Source organism: Scomber japonicus, chromosome 18 (genome assembly GCF_027409825.1).
Source record: "Scomber japonicus isolate fScoJap1 chromosome 18, fScoJap1.pri, whole genome shotgun sequence".
Taxonomy (NCBI): domain Eukaryota; kingdom Metazoa; phylum Chordata; class Actinopteri; order Scombriformes; family Scombridae; genus Scomber; species Scomber japonicus.
In genome coordinates this window covers 1,937,501-1,964,401 of record NC_070595.1, presented here as the reverse complement: position 1 = coordinate 1,964,401, position 26,901 = coordinate 1,937,501, and the positions used below count along the sequence as shown (strand labels likewise).

The window sequence follows — 26,901 nt, the reverse complement described above, 5'->3', positions numbered from 1 at the left end:
CAATATTCTTGTGTGCATGGGTATGTAAACACACTCATGTGTGCCCACTGTATGTATTTATGTATAGATTAATAGCATTTTCTATGTTATGTCCATTAGGGTGCAGATATGTTAGCAAGGCAGCACCAAAGACTCAGGTGGAGTTTGACTATGACAGGCCCTCCATGAAAACTGAAGTCCCTGGGCCACGATCACAGGTAACACACAAACACACATTATATGTGGTGTAAAAGGTTGTGAAGGACAAGATGCAAATACATACATTTGTGTGATTATTTGCTTAAAGTCCCACATTTACATATATATGTGCCTTCTGTGTTTAATTAGTAAAAGGGGCGTATATCGGCATGTCTGTGATGCGCATACTGTGACAGCATGTTCACATGCATGTGTGTGCTTTATTTGAACTCAACATGTTTTATCACTTCATGCTCTGTTTTTATATGGCAAAAAATGTACTCAATGTTAGTACTTGGCTATAGTTGTGTAGCGGTAATGCACAGGTACAGGTAATGCACCAATATTTTCTTTAGCTCAAAATCACAGACTGGTCTTAGTTTTCCATCATGCATTTTTGAGGGGCTCAAAAACGTGGCACACACGTAAGAACTGGTGATAACGGCAAAGTTATGTAGTGATTGGGCTCTGGTGTGGCCAGCGGGTTCCCAAATGCAAGGACATTTTGAAACAAAGTTTCATAAGATATGGTTGTTCTAATCATTCTTGACAAAATACATTTTTATTATTATTATTTTTCAATAGGAAATCAGCTATTTTTGATCTCTGCAAAAAGTCATGATTCATACTCTTCCACTCTTTCCATTTTTGAGGTGCTTGAAAACTCTATGAAACATTGTACATGCATCAGAAGTAACATCATTTGCTTCAATTCCTGGCTCCTCCAGTCCACATGTCAATGTGTCCTTAGGCAAGACACTTAACCCCAAATTGCTCCTGTTACTGCGCCAATGATGTGTGAATGAGAATGAATGGTTTAAATTCCTCCTGTTGGCACCCTGTGTGGTAGCCCCTGTCATCAGTGTGTATGAATGGGTGAATGGTCGTAATGACCAGAAAGGCGCTATATAAGTACAGTCCATGTACCAAAGCCATCCATGTGCACTTGCAGTCGCACATGGATGTACATACACATGCACACCTGTTTATTATGAGTCACATGTGTCTCTGCATGGCTAAGTTGTACCAATCACACACAGACACACACATATGCACATGTGGGACTTAAAGTAAATAATCACAGGAACATATCTATGTGCGTCTTGTCCTCCATGGCCCTTTCTATCACCCTCATACAAATCAATGTACTTTATCACTACCTCGTGTATTGCTGAGTATCACTGACTTTTTATGACTCTTATCTGCAGGAGCTAACGAAACAACTGGGAGAAATCCAGGTGAGCTGTGTGTGTGTTTGTGTGTGTGTGTGTGTGTGTGTGTGTGTGTGTGTGTGTGTGTGTGTGTGTGTGTCGAAATAAAAATGCATCTAGTTTAGCATTGAGACTATGAAAGTGGCTCCTTCAGTTGAAATCAAACCCATTTTTGTTGTATTATTATGATGTTCTGAATCTGCAGTGGTGTGTGTATGTAATTTTTAGGACTGTAGGTTGGTGGAGCTGAGGCTCGCTTGGCTGCACCTGGGTGTTTAGCGTGGAGGTGCTAACTCAAACTCGACGTACTCTGGTGGTAGTTAAACTCCGTTTGACACAGGTTGCATTTTACTTTTGACTTGTCAACTGAAGTTTTTTTAAAGTTAAACAAGCCGTTCAAAAGTCCAGTAGCTCTCTTACTTTCCATCACCGCGGTAGGTTTACTGTAGGAGGCCACTTCAAAGCATAGCACTACAGCTAGAGGAGCCGTCTACGGGTGAGTAGAAGGGACAAAAAGGCTTGCAAAATTAAAATGCGATTAAAAAAACGCGTTATGGATTGCATTGATCTGATCGCGATTAACGCGTTAACGCTGACAGCCCTAGTAATTTTACATGCAAAGCTAATTCTACATGACAAATTGTTTTGAAAATGCTGTGATATCACCATCTAGCTGCCAGTGCCACATTGAAGGGCTGAAGCTTGGAGTGGTCTGTGTTGTAGCATGATTTCAACATAATTTCTTCTATTGTTAATAGAAGGAATTTGGGAGGCCTGCTTACAAAGTTACTTTTCTATTGTGGATTATAGTGTAACAAAGTGTACATTTTTAAATAATACAGGGACTCATATTTGTATTAAACATTACATTAAACAAGCATACAGGAGGATTATAAAAGGGGGGTAGATGTAGAGTTGGAAGGGTATTTTTTTTGGTGTTCAGTTTGCAATGCTATTTTAAATGTATTTTGATTGTTTTGTGATTCAATTATTGGGGTATTTTGTGGACCAGGTGGGATAATTGATGATCACTTATTGGCTGTCTCTTGGTAGGACACAGCTGATATACAGTACTGTATATAGGAGGAGGCTGGATCTCTTGAGTTTTGCCAGTTGTGGTTATATCTTGAAACAAAGCCAGCGACGAGAGCTGTAAGGGCTCCAGAGGGGCTTGGCCTAGTGCAGAGCTTATTTTTTGCTTTTTTCCCCCTATTTTTTGTAGTTATTATATTTCTGTAGTTATTTTTTCTTTTTTTGGGGGCCTGAGTGCTAACTGTACATTTGTCCCAAAACTAGGTATAGGGAACCCAGTTAAATTAGACAGAAACATCAAACTTATCAGTTTGTTGAATCAATCAATCAATCAATCAATCAATCAATCAATCAATCAATCTTGAGTGTGCTGTCTCTGTGCTATGATGAGCTGTAAATCCAGACTGAAAATCCTCAAATAATCTATTACTATGTAGAAACACAGCTGCTTTCTCAAGGATCTTCGATAGAAAGGGGAGGTTAGATATAGGTCTATAGTTGGCTAGAACCTCTGAATCAAGATTAAGCTTCTTAAGTGGTGTAATTACAGCTAATTTAAAGGACTGTGGTACATATCCTGTTACCAAAGCCAGATTGATCATATCTAATAAATAAGTGCTAACTGAGGGAAAGACTTCCTTAGTCAATCTAGTTGTTATTGAGTCTGAGAGACAGGTTGATGGTTTGGAAGAAGTAATCACTGAAGTTAGTCCTGAAAGGTCGACTGGAGAAAAACAGTCAAAATAAATATCAGGTTTAACAGCAGTTTCTAAGTTTCCTGTGTTTGAGGATAAGTCATTGCCTTTTGAGGGCAGGAGGTGATTGATTTTATCCGTATTATTTAAAATGTTATCATTAAAGACACTCGTGAAGTCATCACTACTGAGAGTTTTAGGAATACATAGATCAGTAGTGTTATGACTATTCGTCAGTTTAGCTAAAGTGCTGAAAAGAAACCTTGGACTGTTTATATTCTCCTCTTTTAATAAAGTGTAATAGACAGCTCTGGCATTACAGATGGCTTTCTTATATATTTTAAGACTGTCTTGTCAGAGTAAGCGAGATTCTTCTAGTTTGGTGGAAAGCCATATTTTTTCTATTTTTCACAAAGTTTGCTTTAATTGTTGAGTTTGAGAATTATACCATGGAGCTGTTCTCTATTGTTTTATTATCTATTTTATTTTGTCTGGTGTAGACCATGTTTATTTAGCAGTAAACAGACAGGAAACCTGGGAGAGAGAGGGCGGTTGTGACCGGGATTTGAACCAGGGTTGGCTGCGTACAGTATGTGGGATGCACTCTAACCACTTGACCACATGCACGCCCAATATATTCTTTTTTAAAGGGAATGATGGAGTCCAAAGTTGTTCTCAGTGAATATCTACAATATGATTGATCTGGAAGGGACTCAAATCAGAATAAGAAAACTCAGTTGTATTGAGACATGGTATTGAATTCAGTACAGATGGAATGACTTAAATTTAGTAACAGCACTATCAGACAGACATCTAGTAAAAACATATTTATCTAATGGTGTATAGTCCAGTAACAGAAATTAAAAAGTTATTAAATAATGGTCTGATGGAGAAGGATTGGTGCGTGGGCTGAGGCTCATTCACATTTTGAGAGAAGCCAATTGACCAAAACCATAAATGGCAGCAATGTTCTTTTTGGAGAGTTGTGGCTTTTTTCTTGCAACTATGAGATGCACACACACACTCATGAATATGGACGGCAGCTATTGCAAGAAAATGTCTCCATTGCCACTGTAAGAAACCAGGGGTCCCTTGTGCCCGCGCTTGTGTGATCTATGTTGGTCGACCTCTTCTGTAGAGGGTAACGATGGTGTTGGATGTCTTCCATTTGTACATGATCTGCATGATAATCTTCTGGAGACTGGAATCCAAACTCTTTAGTGATATGGTTCAGGAGGTAAAGCAGTCGTCCTCCAATTGGAAGATTGGTCGTTCGATTCCCGGCTCCTCCAGTCCACATGTCGAGTGTGTGTCCTTGGGCAAGACACTTAACCCCAAATTGCTCCCGTTGCTGCGCCAACGGTGTATGAATGAGAATGCATGGTATATGAATCAGTGTATGAGTGTGTGTGAATGGATGAATGAGATGTAATGTAATGCACTTTGAGTGGTCGTAAAGACTAGAAAGGCGCTATATAAGTACAGTCCATTTACCATTTAAACTCTTTCCAGCATGGTGAGTATCAGCATCTCTTCTTCTAAGGCTGCGTTCACACTGCAAGCCAAAATCCGATTTTTAGCCAATCTAGATTGGAACCAGATGGCTCTAATAAGTCTGAACAGTCATAAATCACATGAAATCTGATTTTTGCAAACCAGATTGAAACCGCCTTTGGGAGGTAGTTTCAAATCTCATTTGGACAGATGTGTCTGAGTCTGAACAGCTCCAAACACTCATATAGGATTTGACTGTCCGTGACGTCTCTCTACGTCTCTATGCTACGTCACTATATGCGACACCAGACTCGCACTTATTCGAGTTGATGTTGCTAGCTGATATCACTGGAGGCAACAGAGGACGTCGAAACATCAGTCCATGGACAGAGGACCAAACCATATCCTTAATCATTGGGGAGACGACTCCGTTCAAGCGAAGCTTGAGGGTTTGTTGTTGCTGTCACTGTCGCAATTATATGACATCACACAATACACGCTGGATGAGGCCTCCGCTCCGACAATGTTGCCACAGCAACCTGTCAGATTGGTCATTAATGTGGCCGAGTCTGAACAGAGCCAAATCCCATTTGGACACTAAAAACAGTGTGGATAGTCAGGCGTAAAAATCAGATATGAGGGGGAATCAGATTTGAATCAGATTTGCCTTATAATCCTAGTGATTCACATACTTTTGCTACATACAAATCTGTAAATCGGATAATTTTCTTCAATAAATAAACTAACAAGTGTAATGTTTTTGTCTCATTTGTTTCATTGATGTCTGAAGACTTGAATGGAAATCTGATTACATTTTAGATCATATTTATGCAGAAACAAGGGTTCACAAACATTCAAGCAGCACTGTATGTCTCCTGCCCTCAGGTAGATCACTGCATAATGTTGCCGATGTACACAATGGTGTGAGGACCCGATCATCACTGCTTGTGGCTTTAATTTATTTGTGTTTCCTGCCAGGTCAGTACAGTAGGATTAAATGCTGCTGTGTGCTGCTTGTAATACAGGACTGTTTCTCCCCAGAATGTTGGTGCAATCAACTTCTTCTGTAATTATGAAGAAAGCAGGGGGAACTACCTGGTGGATGTGGATGGCAACCGCATGCTGGACATCTATACTCAGATCTCCTCCATTCCGATTGGTCAGTAACAAGAGATCCAAACACAGATACTTGTATGGCTGATTTATAGTCTCCTGCTATATATTGTAAGATCACTCAACCTTACTAGAATGATCAGTTTCTTATTTCATCTGTTAATTACCACTTTACAAGGACTATTCATATGTTTTCTTTATATATTTACTTGGCACATCATTATTAATTATATATGTAATCTGCAACAGTAAGTAAAACATGACAGTTCACTCAATAAGTAAGTTGAAACTGTACTGTAAAAGGAAGTCTTGTTCAATTCCATGGTATTACCATGTTCTTAATATATCCTTTAATTTACCCTTTAATAATTATTTCATTTCCCATGCCGTTAGCAGAAAATAACCACATATGTTCCACAACATTAAGTAACATCAAGTAAAACATACAAAATGATAAGTTACTTTACTTGACATGATTCCCCAGATTAAATGTAATATTTAGAACAATTGTATTGTATTCTGTTACCTTTTATTTAACATAAAAAGGTATGATGTAAGATCATGCCAAACTAGAATTTAAGAGTTTTTAAACAATTTTAATTATTTGGTTCAACAGAAATTTGACGCTGGGTCCACAAAAAACAATGTATGCAAGTTATTCACACATTTATTTTCACATTTTAACCCCTTTTAAAATCAAACCACATGGAAACAAAAAAAGTAGTGTAACATTATTGACCCCATTGTAGATTTACAATAACCCAGTTACTGTAGTACAGTGCATGTAAACACATTCCCTGATTATCCACGTGACCTGGTTTCTTTGTGTAATGGTGTTACTTAAGTGCAAATAAATGCACTGATTGAGTAAGCATGTATGTCCTGCTTGTGTTCTGTTTGTCATTATGATGGAAGTCTCTGGCTATTTGTCTTAACATGTACCCCCCATAATTTGAATTACTTAATGTATATGGAAAACAGAACGGGCATAGCAATCCTTAGTTCCGTGTGTGTGTGTGTGTGTGTGTGTGTGTGTGTGTGTGTGTGTCTGTCTATACTTGGCTGGATTTTCCAATTGACAAAGAATGTTATATTACATTTTTATTGATTGTAACGTCTAGGGGAAGTCTGAAAGTATATAGAAAATACTGTTCAAGTTATAATGTTGGATGTATATGTATAATGTACATATAATTGTATGTATAATGTTAATGTAAGCTATAATGTTGAAACTAAAACTATGGAGCAATCTCAGAAAAGCGGTGACCTGCAGTGAGGTACCGCACTCTGCTGCTTAGAAATGGAGTAGAACTACAATTTAGGTGAATCATTAAATTGATGAATTTATTTATTTGATGAATGAAAAAACACATAACACAGCACTAAAGTCATTACACAAAAATTAATCAAGAATGAAAACACAATAAACCCCAAAGGCTTATTTCCACTGCTGTCCTCTAGTATAACACACCACAACATCAAAGTAAAACAACAACAAGACAAAGACAACAAAGACAATACAATCAACATATAATGTCATGTTGGTTTACTATTTAAGTTACTGAACAGTTTCAAGATTTTTTTTTTAAATTGTCTATCACATTATAACAGAAAAGTGTCTTATGTTAGGGGCTAACAACATAAAAACATGTATGACTGAAAGACGTCAAAGTCAGCTTTATTGTCAATTGAGAAGACATTTCTCACTATCCCACGGTGAAACAGAAAGTGCACAGGCACAACAGATAAGACAAGACATTTCCTAACACTAAAAAGTAAACACTGAAGTGCACAACAGATAAGACATTTATTAATATTAAAAAGATAGACAATAAAATATAAAATCAAGGAGTCTACTATGTATATGTAGGAAGTAGCAATTGGTAAATAGCAGCAATTCCAGTCTGTATGGTATGTAATGATACAATTGAAACCAGAAGTTTACATACACTCTACAGTCCTGCTCACTATTATTGGCACCCCTTCATTTTTTGCATAACCTGTACAATATCTTAAGAAATAAATGGAAATGTACCAAATGTATATCATCAGGATCCTTTAATTGGAGGTCCAAAGTAATTTAACGACGAAAATGTTTTTTTAATTTACATATTGTAATTTCAAAGAAGAAACAGAAAAAACAGCATGTGCAGCAATAATGGCACCCCTCTTTAATATTTGGTTGCACACCCTTTGGCAGTGATGACAGCCTCCAAACGTTTCTTGTAGCCATCTATAAGCTTCTTGCACTTCTCAGCTGGTATTTTCTCCCACTCTTTCTTTGCAAATTGTTCAAGCTCTTGAACGTTTGCAGGTTTCTTTTCCCCAATGGCAGATTTCAACTCATACCAAAGATTTTCAATCGGATTGAGATCAGGACTCATTGCTGGCCATTTTAAAAAACAGTCCATTTTTTCCTTTTCAACCATTCCTGCGTGCTTTTGGATGTGTGCTTTGGGTCTTTGTCTTGCTGGAGGACCCATGATCTTCGACTCAAACCAAGCTTTCTTACACTGGGTAGGACATTTCGCTCTAAAATCTCTTGATAATTCTCCGATTTCATGATTCCTGTGATACGGTCAAGGCCTCCAGTACCAGATGCAGCAAAGCAGGCCCACAGCATTATGGATCCTCCACCATGCTTAACTGTTGGTAGGGTGTTCTTTTCTTTGTAGGCTTCATTGCGCTGTCTGTAAACATACTGTTGGTGTGAATTGCCAAAAAGCTCTATTTTTGTTTCGTCTGTCTACAGAACATTTTGCCAGAAGGATTGTGGTTTGTCCAGGTACTCTTTGGCAAAGATTAGTTGTTCCTTTTTATGTCTTTTCTTCAGCAATGGTGTCTTCCCTGGCCTTTGCCCATAAAGCCCTGTTTGGTTTAGTGTACGGCGTATGGTACTTGTTGAAACCATGACCCCAGACTGTTCCAGGTTGGTCTTCAGGTCTTTGGATGTTTGACGTGGTGTTTTTTCCACCATTTATACCAACCTTCAAAGACTTCTCTCATCAATTTTCCTCTTCCCCCCCACATCCAGGGAGGTTCTTGACAGTTCCATGCTTGGCAAACTTCTTAATAACATTATGCACTGTTGAAACAGGTATACCAAGGTCTTTGGAGATGGCTTTATACCCTTTGGAGGTCTTGTGTTTGCTAATAATCGCACTTCTGATGTCCTCACACAGCTCCTTTGTCTTCACCATTGTGACAAAGGAACAGGGGATAACAGATGGCTTTTCAAAACACAGAAATCATCATTCATTGGCTAATTCATGTCACATGGGCACAGACAATCACAGGTGATTCTCATTTGTGATTTACCACAGGTGAGTCATCATGTGTTTCCATACTGATTTACAGCAAAGGGTGCCAATACCAGTGACACAGCAAGCTTTAGGTTTTCTTATTTTTTCCTCCCATTGTTTATTGTTTTAAATTGTTATTTATCATTTTCTCTTTTGTATTAAACACTAGTTCTCTATAGACAAAAAATGTTTCACTTGATTCATTTTTTTCAGGAGATATTCCACATTATATACTTAAACTTCATGGGTGCCAATAATGATGAGCTGGACTGTATACAAAGACATACAGTATAACCTTTTTTTCCTCACTGTTTGACTTTATATTAGACTAAACTTTTCCTGTTTTAAGTCAGTTAGGATTAAATTACAAAAATGATATATTTGCTAAATGCCAGAATAATGAGAGAGAGAATTTTTTAGACAATTTTTTATTACTTTCTTCAAAGTCAGAAGTTTACATACACTAAGATTACTATGCCTTCAGGGTTTCCCCCAGAAAACTTGCTAAGCCTTGTGGTGGGTTGGAAGGGCGGCCAACCGGCGGCGAACATAGACTGTATATAAGAAATGGACCTAACTTCCGTGAGGTCACCCATTGGTTTGTGGACTTAATAGTGGAAGCCAATAGTATCGAATCTAGGCAGCGCCATCTTGAAAATTTCAGGTGCATGCTGGGAGAAAAAGAACACGGATTCTACTTATATGGGCATGAGGCGGAGTCATGGGCGGCGAAGCATGTTTTTTTTTTTTTTTTGTGACAGGGGCCTGACATAGGCCAGCAACTGACGTCCTATAGGTAACAGATTCATGACCTAGTAGAGGGTATGATTCCATACTTCCGTACAGTTTTAGTTTTATTAATGTGATTTCCTTTTAGGGCCCCATCAGAGTGTCATCTCCCATTCCCTTTAATATCCAGGGGCGCTGTCACATTGGCGGATTGTATTATAACAGTACATTTACCCAGCAATGTGTTTCAAGAATATGACATGAGTTACTTTTGCTGAAAGTCCTCACATTTAATTCATATAAAGGAAGAATACAGAGATATAACCGACCAGTGTGATGAGTGTAGAGGTGTGTGTATATTGTTTGTATGTTATACTGTAGCAGCCTGGTGTCATCAGCTGATTTAATAAACAGTGAGTAGCTGTGCATAATGGCACTGCGCTCTGTGCAGCATCTCAGAGGCTGCAGACTTTCATAGGTTGTTAGGACTGTCCACAACGGCGCTCTCCATTTGTTACAATTAATTAAATCTGATAAATATTATGACTAACTAATATGACATGTATTTTTAATATGTTGATGTAAATCATAATATGAATTCACATAGTGGTCCTTTTATTAGTTATGTTTTGCATGTTTGTATGCTGCTGCGTGTCCATGTGGTAACAAGCACATTGTCTGTGCCTATATACCCGCCTATCTAGGAGCATATTGGACTCTTGATGATGTTCCCTTTAAATAACAGTAACATATGCACCAGTGACTTGTTTTTTTTTTTTTGGTCAGTAGCACAATCGCTTTCCTCTGCCTCAAAATAGCAATGCAATGAACCTGAGACCAACACGCCCATAGGCGTACAGGCTGGTGCAAGTGCATTTGCTATTTAGACAACGTGGGCGCAGGGCGAGAAAATGACAACTGCGCTGGTGGAAACTAACAACGACACATGCGCCACGCCCACCATCCACTGTGTGCCAACCTCAAGATGGGGCCCTTAGTGTCTGACCTGATTTTGCCATCTACTGCTGAAGACAGGGTGCTGCCATGTTCAATCTCACCTTTGTCAAATGGTTCTCACAATACTCACACTACCATCCTTGACTCCGTAGCTCAAACATAAGTATTTCCATCTCGGTAGATTTTTCAGTGAGGGAGAAGAAAAAGTTATTTTAAGGATTTTTAACAAGGTTGCTGAAAAGGTTAACGTAACAAAACATCTCAGGCTATTAATTACCCCTAGCAAAGGATTTCTGTGTGTTCTAAAACATGTCTGGAGGGGATCTTTGACATGTTTTTTATTATACATTTTCTAATATTTCCCCACTCCCATTCTGTCCTCTCTCAGGCTACAACCACCCTGCTCTCCTCAAACTAATGGCCAATCCCAGTAATCTGGTAGGTACTCTTAAAATACAAGAGTATGTAATGGTATACTAATCTAATATTCATAAACAATGAGATGTGTATGATGTTTTGCTATCTTATTGTGATTCTGTGTTTTTCATTTAGAAAAGGGATTTTGATTTCAATGGGAATTCCTTCATAGATAAAGTTTAATTAAAATAATGACTAAAATATTTAAAAATAACCAACTGTGGTGTAAATGGAATAGTCTAGCACATGTGGTTGATGCAAAAATCATGCATGACATGGAGGCTAAGAACATGGAAATAGATTTTCAGAATCTTCCCTAGAACATGCATCATATTCAATAACTGCTCAGCTCTTCATTGATTATCCCATACATGGTTTAGTAGAATACAGGTATTGAGGAGACACCAATCCAAACCAAAATAGTGTACACACAAAGACATTGTTACAATATGAAAAACATTTGGCCTTATAATTATACATTTTATTTATAAAGCACTTTACATTTTCAAAGCAGAACTCAAAGTGCTACAAGACATACAAAACAAAAACAAAACATAAAACATCAGAAAATAATTAAAATACAAAAGTTACATGAAAAAGAAATGTTTTAAGTCCCTTTTTAAAAGTCTCTATAGACTGTGGTGTCCTCAGCTGTTCCACAGACGAGGGGCAGCTGAACAAAAGGCTCGATCACCCATGGTGCTGAGTCTAGTCTTGGGGAGGAGGAGGCAATTTCAATTTGTAGAGCGAAGGGGTCGAATTGAGGTTAGTGGGGTGAGAAGTTCTTTTTCAATGGTGAGTCAGGATGGAGATCTTGTAATCAATCCTGGTGGAGACAGAGCCAATGTAGTAAATGCAGAATAGGTGTGATGTGTCCATACTTTCACACTCTCATCAGGATGCTTGCAGCGCTGTTCTGAACATATTGTAGTCTCTGAAGATTCTTGCTACTGATCCAAATGAGCTCTATTTGTACTGTATTTGGAAAATCTAACTGATATAATGCATACACAGGTTACAGACAAGTGCATCACAGTATGGTATATTGCTCTTTAAATGTCAAATTCAGTAGATCTAAAAAAATTTTAAAAATCATCGTTTCAATTGTGCTTGTTTACCTAAACTGTAAATGTAATCTGTGTTCATTCATTTTTGTGTTTGTCTCTATTTCAGAGTACATTTGTAAACCGACCTGCCCTGGGAATTTTGCCGCCTGAGAACTTTCCAGACAAACTCACTGAAAGTCTTCTCTCAGTTAGTAACTCATATACTCAACCATAAGTAGAAACACATTCAGTCAGAATTAAAAAGACTGAGCAGATGTGAAAATGGTGTTAATATTGTTGCTTTTATTTGTATTTACATTGTTTTTTCATTTTATACCAATCTTGCCTAGTTGAACAGAAGCACTACAAGCTGTCTCTCTCCCTACTCATGTATTTTTCCTGTCAGGTGGCTCCCAGTGGAATGAATCGTGTTCAGACAATGGCCTGTGGCTCTTGCTCTAACGAGAATGCTTACAAAGCCATGTTTATCTGGTACAGGGTGAGTATATTGTTGTCTGTTCTTATGATACATATTTGATGAAATAAGAATGAAATATAACTGCAGTAAACAAATGTGAATTTAGCTTTATCTATGTGTGTTTGGTTTTGCCATAGAACAAAGAGCGAGGCCATACTACACCATCTGAAGAAGACGTCAGCTCCTGCATGATAAACCAGGTGGGTGAATCCTCACTCCTTATAATATTCTTGTATTTCCAACTTTATTGTCCTAAATATTTGCATCTTCTGTGTTTCTCTTCCTCTGTCTTTCTTTCTCAGGGCCCAGGCTGCCCAGACCTCAGTATTTTATCTTTCATGGGAGGTTTCCATGGAAGAACTTTGGGTAATAAATACATTATAAACTTAACTCAACCACTGTGCAGTGCTGCCTTACTGCTGTCCCACCCATGCCTGATTGTAATTATTAAGTGAGAAAAGCAGCTCTTTCCATAGAAGTCATGTCATGATTAAATAGACACTTTCGTGACATGAGACTTCTTTTTGAAAGCAATCAAAAGCTATCACTTGAACAGATAGGTGAAGACAGCCATGTTACAGATACAGTACTCTGTGTGAAAGGGGGTTATGGCATTGTAAGAACTTGTTCAAAGGGTAAAGTAAGGTACTCTGACTTTGATACCCAGGAGACAGACTGTGTTTTGCACACTAGATGAAAATGATTCAGTCTGCCTGCATTAATAAAAAATGATATAACTGAAACATACTTGGGGAACATTAATACTATTTTTATTACTGCTATTAAAAAAATACTAGTTAAAATGTATTGTTGGTCAAAGTGTGTAGACTAAGACTTAGACAAAGGGCCTTATGCAAGAAACGCTCGTACAAATAGATTCATTCTTAAGAGGCATGTGTAAGGTGGCTGTGGCTCAGTAGGTACAGCAGGCTCCTCCAGTACACATGTCTATGTGTCCTTGGACAAGATACTTAACTCCAAATTGCTCTCGATGGCTACGCCAAGTGTGTATGAATGTGTGTGAAAGTTAGTTTCCCTCTGACGAGCATGTTGGCACTCTACATGACAGCCCTGATGTATGTCAGTGTATGAATGTGTGTGAATGAGTGAATGTGACTTGTAGTGTGAAACCACTTTGATTGGTCGACACCAAAAGTAAACCAAGGGAATTAGCCATGTAGCTTGGTCATATCCATTTAAGGGCTTTGTATGTAAGGAGTGTGATTTTAAAGTGAATTCTGAAAGTTCTGAATGGAAGCCAGTGCAGAGCAGCTAAAACTGGTCTATTGGGTTCTCTGCTCATGGCTCAATAATAGCTGTTGTTTTTTTGTTTTTGTTTTTGAGAGGCCAGTAAAAGTGGCATTTATCAGCCTGAAAGGAGGGGTTTATGACAGGTTCAGGTAGTTAAGAGACTTTGCTGAGCAAACCTCTCTACAATAATAGAGTTTTAGGATGAAAATACAAAAATGTTCTTGCCTGACAGTTTTCTAAGGGCTGGAAAGAGGCCCAGACTGACTGTTCCTAAAAGAAAACTGTTATTTCTCTATTGACCCAGGCTCGGTGTCACAAAGATGGTAATGGTAATGGTAGAACAGATGGTAATGGTAATGAATAATAAACCTTTGGTAATGCCAAACATTAGGCGAATGGACAGAATGAAAGAGATAATCATAAGTGGATTTACACACACACACACACACACACACACACACGTACATGCATACATACATAGATATCTGAAACACTGCACAGTGAGCAATTAAAAGGTTTAAAATAATTATCATGGTGAAATTGTGGATTCATGGCTAACATAATGATTCTGCCTTGTAAAGGTTGCTTGGCAACGACACACTCCAAAGCAATCCATAAGCTGGATGTGCCCTCGTTTGATTGGCCGATCGCTCCATTCCCCAGACTGCAGTATCCATTGGAAGAGTTTACCAGAGAGAATGCACAGGAAGAAGCTCGCTGCTTGGAAGAGGTAGGTTGTTCATGTGCAGCGGGACATGTGAAGATATACATGAAGTACAGCTCATATTATATATACAATTCACTATTTTACATAGAACTAATGTGTTTCACTCCCCATTATAGAAGTCATTTTAAGCAATTTGTTATCCCTCTGTAGTATTGTAACTTCAGTCAGCAGAATTGGTCTTCATATAGGATACATAACACTGCAAATCCAATTCTCAGACATCTCTATCTTTCAGAGTGGGTCTGCAGGCAATTATTTTAATTCAAAATTATCTACTTGTTACAAATATATCAAACTAATATCAATATATGTATTCCAAGTAGGGGTGTGTGATATGACGATATTAGATCATGAACGAATTATAATGTCTCCAGGATCTGTCTTTACAGAGAGATCATTAGGATCATTCTACAGTGCACGTTATATCAATTCAGCTCCATGACGCAGTTCAGTTTGCTAGCAGGGGGCTAATGGATAACAGCACTGACATGGTGAGAGCTTCATACTGCATCTCCAGTTTTTTTTTTTTAATTTTCTTTTTATTTCGAAGTGCACTTTGACATTACAGACAGTTTCAGGCAGTGAGAAAAAGAGAGAAAATAAGGATACATTTCCAGAGCTACGGGTACCAACATAAATTGTCTCTCAGCCTATTTTCCTGTTATATCGGCTTATAGGTCACTTCTTTTGGTAATAGTAATAAAGGTAAAAAAAAAAAATTAAAAAAAAGGTAAAGGTAATAAAATAAAACACTTGAGGGGTTGCCAGTGTGCATGATTCATATCACATTAAGATATCTGATTGTGAAATTTATAATACTATGTTATAAAAATGTTCTGTTGTAATGGTTAATAAACAAATTAAATGAGTCAAACTGTGTGTGTATGTCTCCAGGTGGAGGATCTGATAGTGAAGTGGAGGCAGAAGGGAAAGCCTGTGGCAGGAATTGTGATTGAACCCATCCAGGCTGAAGGTGGAGATAACCATGCTTCCCCAGACTTCTTCAGTAGCCTTCGCAACATTGCACGCAAGGTAACAGTTATCACCATAACAACAGATCTTTCAAAAGGCCTCATCTTGAGTTGTGACTGGTTTACTTGCCCTCGTCAACAATGTGTTAACCATAGACTGTATAAAAGAAATGGACGTAACATCCGTGACGTCAACCATTGGTTTGTGGACTGCTGCTCGGAAGCCAATAGTTTCGAATCTAGGCAGCACCATCTTGAAAATTTCAGGTGCATGCAGGGAAAAATAAAAACACGGATTCTACTTATATGGGCATGAGGCGGGGCCATGGGTGGCGCGGGGCGGGGAGGTTGCGATAGGTTGCGAGTGCTGGAAATCAAGGACATAGGGCAATCAACCTGTCAATCACGACGTAGCCATGCCCTAATGCATACCCTGCTTTATCCTCAAATATAAAATCAGGTAGGCCAAAATTTACTACTAATACTGCATTGAAGAAGGCTTTAAACTAGCGATTGAGAGCATAAACACATTTTGAAAACGTTTAATAAGGTTAGAAATCAAGTGAGAAGTTGGTGAATTCTCCATTGACTTGTATAGAGACGCAAGTCCAAAACGGTCGCCCCCTGGTGGCCTTTTGATAGAACGCAGGACTCCTCGCCTCGTGTTAACATAACATGTATGAAACATTCTCATTTTGTAAATTAAAAAAACAACATTTAGATTGGGTTTAGACAAGGTATTGCAGTCTGATGTGGTGTTTTAAACTTAAAAGTACATCTCCAAATTTCTTTCAAGATTCCAGCTATAATAAAAAGGGTGTTTGAGTGACGGTGAATTGAATGGAATATAACTAAAAGCTGTTGTAATTGTAAAGGATAGTTCAAGTAAATTCATTTGAAATCAAAGAGCAACCAATAAAAATGTGCCTCTTAGAGGGAATTGGTAGCCAGTTAAGTGTGTGGAATTCAGATTTAGGTATACATCTTTAAATAACAATTTGGGCACTATGTCAATCAAAACCTTTTTGATGTAGGGAAATATGACCTTTTATGAATTGTGACCTATTATTAACTGTGATATTAGCATTATTCCAAAGTGGGAAGTCTATGTTAAACATGGTCAAAGTTTCAAATTTTGACCATTTCAAAGTTGAGATGAACATACATGCAAGATGCTTCCTGCATGTCAAAAGCTTAGGGTTCAGACACATACTTGCAATGTAGTCTCTTAGTTCCTTTCCATGATGTCGTCAGGTTGCCAGCCCACAAATGGCCATCCGTTCCGTAGCCTTTGTTGCTAAGGGTTTTTTGAAGGTTGGTCACATTGTCCACTTGTATATTTTGGATCTGATTTGGGCTGAAACAAACATCCATCCTTTTTCCACCACTATCCGAGGACTGGGTCTTGGGGGTATCAAAATAAGTAAGGAAACCCAGATATTGTGTCAAGTATGGAATAAAAAAGCTAAACATATATATTTTTCTACAGAATAAGGTTTAGGGTTTCTTGTGGGCACTTGACTACTGTTTTGAGACAGACTTGAAAAATCAAAATTGTAAACCTGTCCAGGTTTTGAAGAAGTTCTATCATAAATTGTGGTCTTGTCTGGTGTCAGTAGCCCTCCAAATGGCATTGACACTGTCAATGAGGGGAAAAGTTGTGCTCTACCTTCCTTTCCTCCTTGTTGCATTCATGATCTGTTTACCTTTGTCACAATATTTCAGTCTGTTAACTTTTTATCTTCCCAGCATGGCTGTGCTTTCCACGTGGATGAAGTCCAGACTGGTGGAGGGTCCACAGGAAAGTTTTGGGCCCATGAACACTGGGGCATGGATGACCCTGCTGACATTGTCTCCTTTAGCAAGAAGCTCCTGACTGGTGGCTACTACCACAAGCAAGAATTACAGGCTGATAAGGTTTGTCATTGTAAAAATATTTATAGTGATGAAACTAATACCCAATATTGAAACTTAAAAAAAAAAAAGGATTTAACCTGGAGAGTCCCATTATTACAGACAGAAAACACAACATTTGTGAAGAAAACAAAATCAAGGTAACGCATAAGGTTAAAAAATGGATGGTGCCGACGAGTGGTCTGTGTCTCTGCACTTACTCAGTTCAACTCAGCACATATGTCTGATGGCAGATAACGAGGGGCAGAGCAGCACTGTGTCCCATGCTGTCTGACCGCCAGATGTGCGAGAGAGGGATGTGGTGGTGTGTATGTGCGTGTTTGGGTTAGAAGTAAAACAGGAAAGGGGCAAATAAGGAAAGCCAATTCTCTGCAGAGAAACTGAGGAAAGAGCAGTGGTTACTCTGTCCACAAAGAGTGTGTTTAGACGGTAGTGCCTATGCATGTCATCTGGCTGCTTAACCAACAAAGCAACTCACTTTCCTGTCCTTATACAAGTGGGACAACACAAATAGTCTAGCATGGTGAATACAACTAAACAGGCAGCAAACTTCAAATACAGTAATAGAGGAAGCAGACAATTAGGGTCTTGGGGGTCCATCAAATCACAACAATCAAGCTAAACAAGCAATAATGCTAAAACACATCATTCAAAACTGTCACAATTATTTTTAAACAAAATGAGCTACAGACAAATTATGACCAAATAAAATGATCTTTTATTCATAGGAAAAAGTGCAACTGAAACGGTCATTTAAATAACAAAATACAAAAAATTATCTTTTCTTTACAGAAACACTGCACATCACCAGTTATCTCCTCTTATCACAAGTAAAACTGGTCTTATTTACCTTGTTAATTGATGTCATTCAATATCTTCAATAACAAAACAAAAAAAATCTTAACCAAAAAAGAAAGAGGTCCTTTCTTTACAGAAAGACTGTAAAATACTGTTTGTGTCCTCTTATAAAAAGTGCAACTGAAATAGTTGTCCACTTCAATAACAAAGCATAAATGGATTTTTTAAAACAAATCTTGCATCAAAATAACTACATAAAAACATAAAATCTCTTCAAATAAACTAAAAATGCTTGTGCAGCTTGGGATTTTCAGGTTTCTCTTGAGGAAAATCAACATGTCAACATTCTCAGGCCGAAGCTGAGATCTCTGTGAACATCCCCTGTGGTCGAAAAGACCCTTTCACTAGGGACAGAGATGGCTGGTGTGGTGAGGCAAGCCTTTGCTAGAGGTCAAAGCAGTGGGTACATCTTACTGTTCTCCTTACACTACTTTAGTGGACGGCTTGTGAGGGAAATAGATATTTCACTTCTGTACCTGACAATTTCTGCCTCAATCCCACACGTGATTGATCTGTGCTGCCCCCTATACGTTCTGTGAAAGTCCCTTCTAAGAGATCTTCCAATGCAGTCTTCTTGAGAGGTGGTTCTTGAAGGTCTGCCTCAGCCATGTCTGCCTGGTCAGCAAGCAGCTCTGCTGCATGTGTAGAGGCACCAGTGTCTGTTACACCATCATTGGTTTCCTCCACAGGGGAATTGGTATGTAAACAGCAAGACAAAAACTTAGTAAGGATTGTAGAGTCTGTACTTTTTATTATATTTTTAATATAAGTGGGGACTTTGTTTTTAATTTTATGTTATGTACTATTATTGGGTTTTGTTTTTATTTCTCAATTTTACATGTTTTTTTTAATGTTGTTTTGTTTCCAGTGTCTTAATGTTAAAAGTTTGTTTTTACATAAAGCACAATGAGTTGCCCTTGGGTATGAAATGCGCTATATAAATTAAAGTTGCCTTGCCTTGCCTAGTAAATCAGTATGAAACAACACTACTATTAGAAATTTTAAGTAAAATAAGTACCTGGTTGTGCAGCTGCACAGCTTTCTCCTTCACCCTGTGGAACACATCCTGGTGCTGATCTTCAAGATGAGGTAGAGAGCGGAATCTGGGGTCTAATGCAGTGCACTCCCGTCTATGGTTGTCCCCAGTGTATCTGTCTGATGAATTGTCGAAGATAGCTTTCTTCATGATGCTCACCATGTGGAGTCTTCCTCATCAGGCAACATGCTCTGCTCAATTGTGTGTTTTAAGGGCATAATTAGAGACACTGTTGGGTTTTGTTCATCACTTAGTATGGTGGTGACTGTCTTCAGAGGTTTGAGAAGTTGTCCTCGGCATCACGGATGTCCAAGTTGTCCAGTGTCGACTTCATGGGTATTACATCGGACTTCTGGTCCAAGTAGAGCAGTGGCCACAGCCGGTTGCAGTGCGAGATTGCATTCGAGCATACTGTATCCAGGCTGCTATTCTAGTGTGTGGTAATGTCCACAATTAGCTTGTGCTCATTGGCGTCTGGGCACCACCACCTGGCTGAAGTGCTGGCATGACTCCAACGTGTTGATCAACATCCGAAAGCCTTCATTTCCCACAACTGAAAAGGGCCTCAAATCTTTTGCAATAAAATAACCAATCGCCCTGGTAATTTCTTGCACCCTTGCGGTGTTATGGGTGAGAGGAGATGCAAAGCTGCTCGTCAGGGTGGTTTGCCCCTTTATCAATTTTCGCTCATCAGATGTCCAGACGCACAATAAAGCCTCTTGGAGCCATACCCTAACTCCAACAGGAAGTCAGCCATCTTGGAAAAACTTTATTAATTAATTAATTAATTACTTAATCCAAATTCAGTCGGTGTCATCTTAAGACCTTTGTGATGATAAGTTATTAAAATCTAAAGTCTGCATCAAATGCCCTTACCTAACACCACACCAAACTCTGATGATTTACCATGAAGCAGGAAGCAGCTGTAACTTTAACAGACATGTTCCAATCTGCACCAAATGTCTCATGGTTGACAAGAGTCCCTTCCTGTACACATCTATGCTGCCATCTCTATTGTCTTTTAGTCATAGCGCCACCAACTGGACACAGGAAGTCAGCCTTACGTGACAAACATCATCATATATACATGATATTCACATGGTGTGTTCTTCATCATACACTACAACATGACTAATGATTAGTGGCTGTGTGTGTTACTTTATGGCTGTTTTCTAGCTCCACATAGTGAACACAGGAAGTGACGTCAAATAAAATCCTGCGTATGAAGACGTCTACGTGCATGCCCGGGGGCGAGGGCCCGATCAATGCTGCTTGCAGCTTTAATTAACACTTATATTTACAGATCTGTTTGCTTGTGTATCTGTTGTCGTTTTTCAGCCATACCGCATCTTTAACACATGGATGGGTGACCCATCAAAGAACCTCTTCCTGGCTGAGGTTCTTAATGTTATCCGCAGAGAAAACCTTCTGGAGGAGGTGACTCGTTCTGGGAAAGCCTTGCTAAATGGTCTTTATGAGCTGCAGGTAATGTGTTTGTATGTTAAGTTGCAGTTTGTATTATTTGGCCCAAACATTTTTATTCATTCATTTTTGTGAACAATTAGTTTGAGACCCAATTTAAATGATTTACTTCACCTAATGAGGAATAAACACAGTATGAGTAATACATATGAACTTAATATGTTTTTAACATAGTTTGAAAAACACCTTGTTGCACAGGAGGCATTTTTTTTGGCTTTGTCTTTTCTGGCTTCAAGAACTACTAGGCCTCTGATGTCAGCATCAGTCTTATAAAACCCATAGTATTGTGATTGTAGTTCATCGGCCCTTGGAGACTTTACTTTTTTAATTCAAAATGAATTTGTAAATCAATGATCAGGTTTGATTTATGACTACATTTTGATTTATCAGAAAATGTACATTCAGGATGAGTACAGTGGGGCAAAAAAGTATTTAGTCAGCCACCAATGTGCAAGTTCTCCCACTTAAAAAAGATGAGAGGCCTGTAATTTTCATTATAGGTATACCTCAACTATGTGGGACAAAATGAGAAAAAAAATTCCAGAAAATCACATTGTCTGATTTTTAAAGAATTTGCAAATTATGGTGGAAAATAAGTATTTGGTCAATAACAACAGTTCATCTCAATACTTTGTTATATACCCTTTGTTGGCAATGACAGAGGTCAAACGTTTTCTGTAAGTCTTCACAAGGTTTTCACACACTGTTGCTGGTATTTTGGCCCATTCCTCCATGCAGATCTCCTGTAGAGCAGTGATGTTTTGATGTTTTGGGGCTGTCGCTGGGCAACACAGACTTTCAACTCCCTCCAAAGATTTTCTATGGGGTTGAGATCTGGAGACTGGCTAGGCCACTCCAGGACCTTGAAATGCTTCTTTCGAAGCCACTCCTTCATTGCCCTTGTTTGGGATCATTGTCATGCTGAAAGACCCAGCCACATTTCACCTTCAATGCCCTTGCTGATGGAAGGAGGTTTTCTCTCAAAATCTCACGATATATGGCCCCATTCATTCTTTCCTTTACACGGATCAGTCGTCCTGGTCCCTTTGCAGAAAAACAGCCTCAAAGCGTGATGTTTCCACCCCCAATGCTTCACAGTAGGTATGGTGTTCTTTGGATGCAACTCAGCATTCTTTCTCCTCCAAACACGACGAGTTGAGTTTTTACCAAAAAGTTCTATTTTGATTTCATCTGACCATATGACATTCTCCCAATCCTCTTCTGGGTCATCTACAGTAAATGCTCTCTAGCAAACTTCAGATGGGCCAGGGACATGGGGACATGTCTGGCACTGCAGGATTTGAGTCCCTGGCGGCGTAGTGTGTTACTGATGGTAGCCTTTGTTACTTTGGTCCCAGCTCTCTGCAGGTCATTCACTAGGTCCCCCGTGTGGTTCTGGGATTTTTGCTCACCGTTTGCTCAACATTTTGACCCCACGGGGTGAGATCTTGCGTGGAGCCCCAGATCGAGGGACTTTATCAGTGGTCTTGTATGCTGCTTACCTATTGCAGATTCAGGCTTCCCAGTCTGGTGCAGGTCTACAATTTTGTTTCTGATGTCCTTTGACAGCTCTTTGGTCTTGGCCATAGTGGAGTTTGGAGTGTGACTGTTTGAGGTTGTGGACAGGTGTCTTTTATACTGATAACGAGTTCAAACAGGTGACAGGAAGTTACAGGTCTGTGAGAGCCAGAAATCTTGCTCTTTTGTAGGTGACCAAATACTTATTTTACCGAGGAATTTACCAATTAATTCATTAAAAATCCTACAATGTGATTTCCTGGATTCTTTCCCCCCATTCTGTCTCTCATAGTTGAAGTGTACCTATGATGAAAATTACAGGCCTCTCTCATCTTTTTAAGTGGGAGAACTTGCACAATTGGTGGCTGACTAAATACTTTTTTGCCCCACTGTATATATTGATATTACAATATAAATAAAATGACAGAGGATCCAAATCCCCGACTCCTGTTGTAGATGTAATCTGATTTGACAATGTTTTCAATCAGGCCATTAGTTTACTTGCATCTTGTTTGGTGTGAATATGATCAGCATTTGTGTGAATATGACTTACTTGCTTCTGGTTCCTAGGCTCAATACCCTGGCTTATTGAGCCGAGCCCGAGGACAGGGAACCTTCTGTGCCATTGATATCTGTGATGATGCAACACGCAACAGTATCCTTCTGAAGGCCAGAGACAAAGGTATGAAGTACCTCACCATTCATTTTTTCTCTTTTTTGGGTTGAGTTTGGGTTGAACAATTGAAAGAAAAAGAAAGATTTCACAATTGAATTTGTAATATTTTGAGAAAAAACATGTATGCTATGCAAGTCATAATTAATTGAGAAATACAATCATAATATTATGAGAATAAAGTTGTAATTTAATGAGAATAAAGTTGTAGCATTTTGAGAAAAGACATAATGATAATATGAGATTTTAATATTCTGTCATAGAGCTGTCAGCTTTTATGTGTCAGCTGAAAATGAGTGATGTTGATGAAGTTACAGGTTTGACCAATAAGCACGCTACTTTATTATCAAAGAAAATTAAATGAGTTACATGATGTATGAGTCAATGAGCCGGCATGCATTTAAGCAGCAGCTGGGGTACGGTGAAGACTTAGGGAGACTGTAGTCATGACATCAGAAAGTGATTAAAGCTCACTGGACTTTATGTAAATGAAATAGCAGCCATCTGTCATATAGTCTGCTGTACGTTACTCTGGATGACACAAAGTTTAAGGAAGTGGCTGCTCTTTATTGGAGGTGAGAAAGTTATACTAGGAAGACATAAACTATATTTTTCTCATGTTTTCCCTCTTTCTTCTTGCGTCGTATTCGTGATTAGGCATAAATCTCAACTTAGTCTCATAAATCTCAACTACAATTAAAACACACACAGTCTAGGACTGCCAGGAAGTGCTAAAAGATGCCAGACACTGCTGTAATTACTTGCTGATTGTACTAATGGAATAGACTCATAACTGCAGTATATACAGTACTGCTGAGGCTTTACAACACCATGTCAATACAGAATTTATCCAGTATTACTATTTAGCTACAAATGATCATAAAAATAGACTCTGCACACATCACTTTGTCTTTCTGTTGTCTCTGAAAAATAAAAACTGTAACAATTAAGTGCATTTTTAAGTGCATTCAACGCCATCCATCTGCCACCTTTATCAGTTGTTCTAAAATTACACACTGAAATTTAATTGAACTGCCATGAACATGCAGTAACAATGTGAACTGTCATTCACTACCTTTTTAAATGAGGTGTCTCTTCCCCTCCAGGCTCTGACCATATAGCTAGGTGGTAATAGCCACTTAAGATTCAAGATTCAAGATTCAATACTTTATTGCCATGTCGACATAGTCGAAATACATCAACATTCACTCTCAGCATTCCAGTATAAAAACAAGTGCATAAATAAAATAAAATCCAAGTAAAAGTAAAAATAGAACATAGAAAAACAGTACTACGGGGTGAGAGCAGCAGCAGCAGAATAACGTGCAAAATGCGATAAACAATAATGAATAAAATCATACATAAAACTATTGGCTATTAAGAAATCGTACAGTTTTGGGGTACGTGCTGTTCTTAAATCTTGTTGTTCTTGCTTTTATGCTTCTCAGCCTTTTATGAGAGGGGAGTTAGCTGGGTGGGAGTGGCCTCTTTTCTGCAGCCTGGCCTTGTAGATTTGTGAAAGCAGTGAAACCTCACACCCAATGATTTTTGATGCAGTGCGCACCACCTTGTTCAGCTGCTTCTCCTCCTCTACAGTCACATTTCCAAACCAGACAGTTACAGCATGGTGAGGATGCTCTCCACAGCTGCTGTAAAACTGTAGCACTCCTTTGCTAGACACCCCACTCTTTTTCAACTGTTTTAAAAATAATAGTCTGGTGAGCTTTCTTTAAAATCATACCGGTATTGTCCTGCCATTTCAAGGTGGACATGATGGTCACTCCCAGAAACTTGTTGATAGTCAAGGGTGGGTGGTCCTCATGTTTAGTACGAAAGCCCACAACCATTTCCTTGGTTTTACCAACATTGAGTTCCAGATTGTTTGCTTTGCACCAGTCTAGCAGAGATTAGATATGGTTTCTGTACTCTGATTCCTCGTTTCTGGTAATTAAACCCACTACTGTAGTGTCATCAGCGAATTTGAACAATTTAACTGATGGATGATTTGAGATGCAGTCATTAGTGTACAGTGAGAACAGGAGAGGGGACAGAACGCACCCCTGGGGAGCCCCAGTGCTGACAGTCAAGGGTTTTGATGTTTTGTTGTTTTAGGCTCAGTACTCTCTCCTTCCTTCTACTGTACATTTACACCTCGTACACTAAAACAACTCCTTAAGATGATCTCTTCATTCTGTTTGTCATCTACTTCTCATCTCAGCACAAATCTCATGATGACATTGCTGGGAAACACTAACCGTAACTTTCTGACAGACCAATTTTCAGTTTTTTCAGAAATTATGTGTTTTGTTTAAAACACTACTGGTATCTGGAGACAGCACATTTCACTTTAATATTTATGTCATTAAATTATTAATATTGTAAAATGGTGATAGGCACTTTGTACAATGAACCAAAATCTAATTTTGTGTTTTACCACAAACATTCATGTGAAGGTGCATGACAGATTGTTATTGAACTGTGTAAATATAAAGCAACTGTTTGTCATTGACAGGTGTCCTCCTGGGAGGGTGTGGGGATCGATCCATTCGTTTCCGTCCATCACTGGTGTTCAAGGAATACCATGTTCACATGTTCCTCAACATCTTTAATGATGTGTTGGCCCAGCACAAATAATTTTTTATCCAGAAGGAACCTGACATGAGTTAATCCAGAATGGAGGAATTGAAACTCCTTACAGTAAATGTCATGTTAAGCACAACTCACAATTACTAAGACAGAGATCCAGGGCCAGTTGAGTTTATAACAGTGAATATTGGCTAGGCTTCGTATCCTTAGCCAGAAGTTGTTATGATGATGTCCTCTTACTTGTGCTACAACAATGCTGTACAATTACCTAGAAAATCATTCAGATTTAAATAAATGTTAATATGTCTGTAAAATAAGTCTATTGAAATGAAAAACTCCATAAACTTTCTCATCTGGATTAATGTTCTCATATGTAGACCAACTAGACTAGCAGTACTGATATAAAGGTATCATGTCAGTAAATCTAGCACCATCTTTTCCTCACCCTTTCCGTCCTAATATTGTTCCCTACCAACTTCTTAAAGGAGACATTTTGGAAAACAAGTGAAATGGGAGCTGTTTCAAAGTCTGTGTAGAGAGTTGTACTGATTTAAAATAGAAGCACGTAAATAGAAGCATATAAATGTGGCTTATCCATACTTGTATTCATTTGTCGTCATTTTTGTGGTTCTGGAACAGGAAAATTATGTCCATATTCTTAATCAGGTTTACAGAGTTCTGAATGATTTAAAGGTTATCCCAGGGTTATTCAAGGAAAGAACCGGCAATTTGCACAACACCAGACCTTTTTGAATTGCTGAGATATCTGAGATTCAGAGGTCGAGAAGCAGGCTAAAATATTGGTCTGTTCCCCTTAACACAGCATAAGATACAAGAGGGGGTCCCAACTCCTTATACTGTAAACCTCACTTAATGGCTCAGAACAAAGTTTTATGTTTAGCTTCTTTCAGTGATCATATGCATCACTTCCACAACCTGACCTACTGTAACTTCTTATTAATTATAGTTAGTCAGAAAGCAGATGGTCTACCTTACATACAGAATTCTTTGTCACTGAAGAGTGTATAGGAACACACAATAGAGCTAAAATGCCAGCCTGCATGTCATTTAATGGTGTCCATTAGAAATGTCCTTGTTATTACTCTGCATGTTGTTTTGCTAATAGTAGGAATGACTTTGCAACTTGAAATGTTGTAGCCCAGAAAAATGTGAATATTAAATGGACAATAAAAATGTCATAGATTATTTAGTGCTGCATGTTACTTAAATGTGC

General features: G+C 38.6%; 1 protein-coding gene across 1 annotated transcript in view; it reads left to right on the top strand.

Annotated features, from left to right (window-relative positions):
* abat (4-aminobutyrate aminotransferase) overlaps positions 1 to 26,011 on the top strand; it is a 34,011-nt gene extending 8,000 nt beyond the window's left edge. The window contains exons 3-16 of the mRNA XM_053339288.1: positions 100 to 197; positions 1,386 to 1,415; positions 5,651 to 5,768; positions 11,099 to 11,148; positions 12,301 to 12,381; positions 12,580 to 12,672; positions 12,789 to 12,851; positions 12,954 to 13,017; positions 14,484 to 14,632; positions 15,524 to 15,661; positions 17,350 to 17,517; positions 20,747 to 20,893; positions 22,979 to 23,090; positions 25,594 to 26,011. Of these exons, the coding sequence (XP_053195263.1) occupies positions 100 to 197; positions 1,386 to 1,415; positions 5,651 to 5,768; positions 11,099 to 11,148; positions 12,301 to 12,381; positions 12,580 to 12,672; positions 12,789 to 12,851; positions 12,954 to 13,017; positions 14,484 to 14,632; positions 15,524 to 15,661; positions 17,350 to 17,517; positions 20,747 to 20,893; positions 22,979 to 23,090; positions 25,594 to 25,715 (1,433 nt within the window). The 3' untranslated portion in view covers positions 25,716 to 26,011. The remainder of the gene's footprint in view (positions 1 to 99; positions 198 to 1,385; positions 1,416 to 5,650; positions 5,769 to 11,098; positions 11,149 to 12,300; positions 12,382 to 12,579; positions 12,673 to 12,788; positions 12,852 to 12,953; positions 13,018 to 14,483; positions 14,633 to 15,523; positions 15,662 to 17,349; positions 17,518 to 20,746; positions 20,894 to 22,978; positions 23,091 to 25,593) is intronic.
* The last annotated feature ends 890 nt before the right edge of the window (positions 26,012 to 26,901 follow it).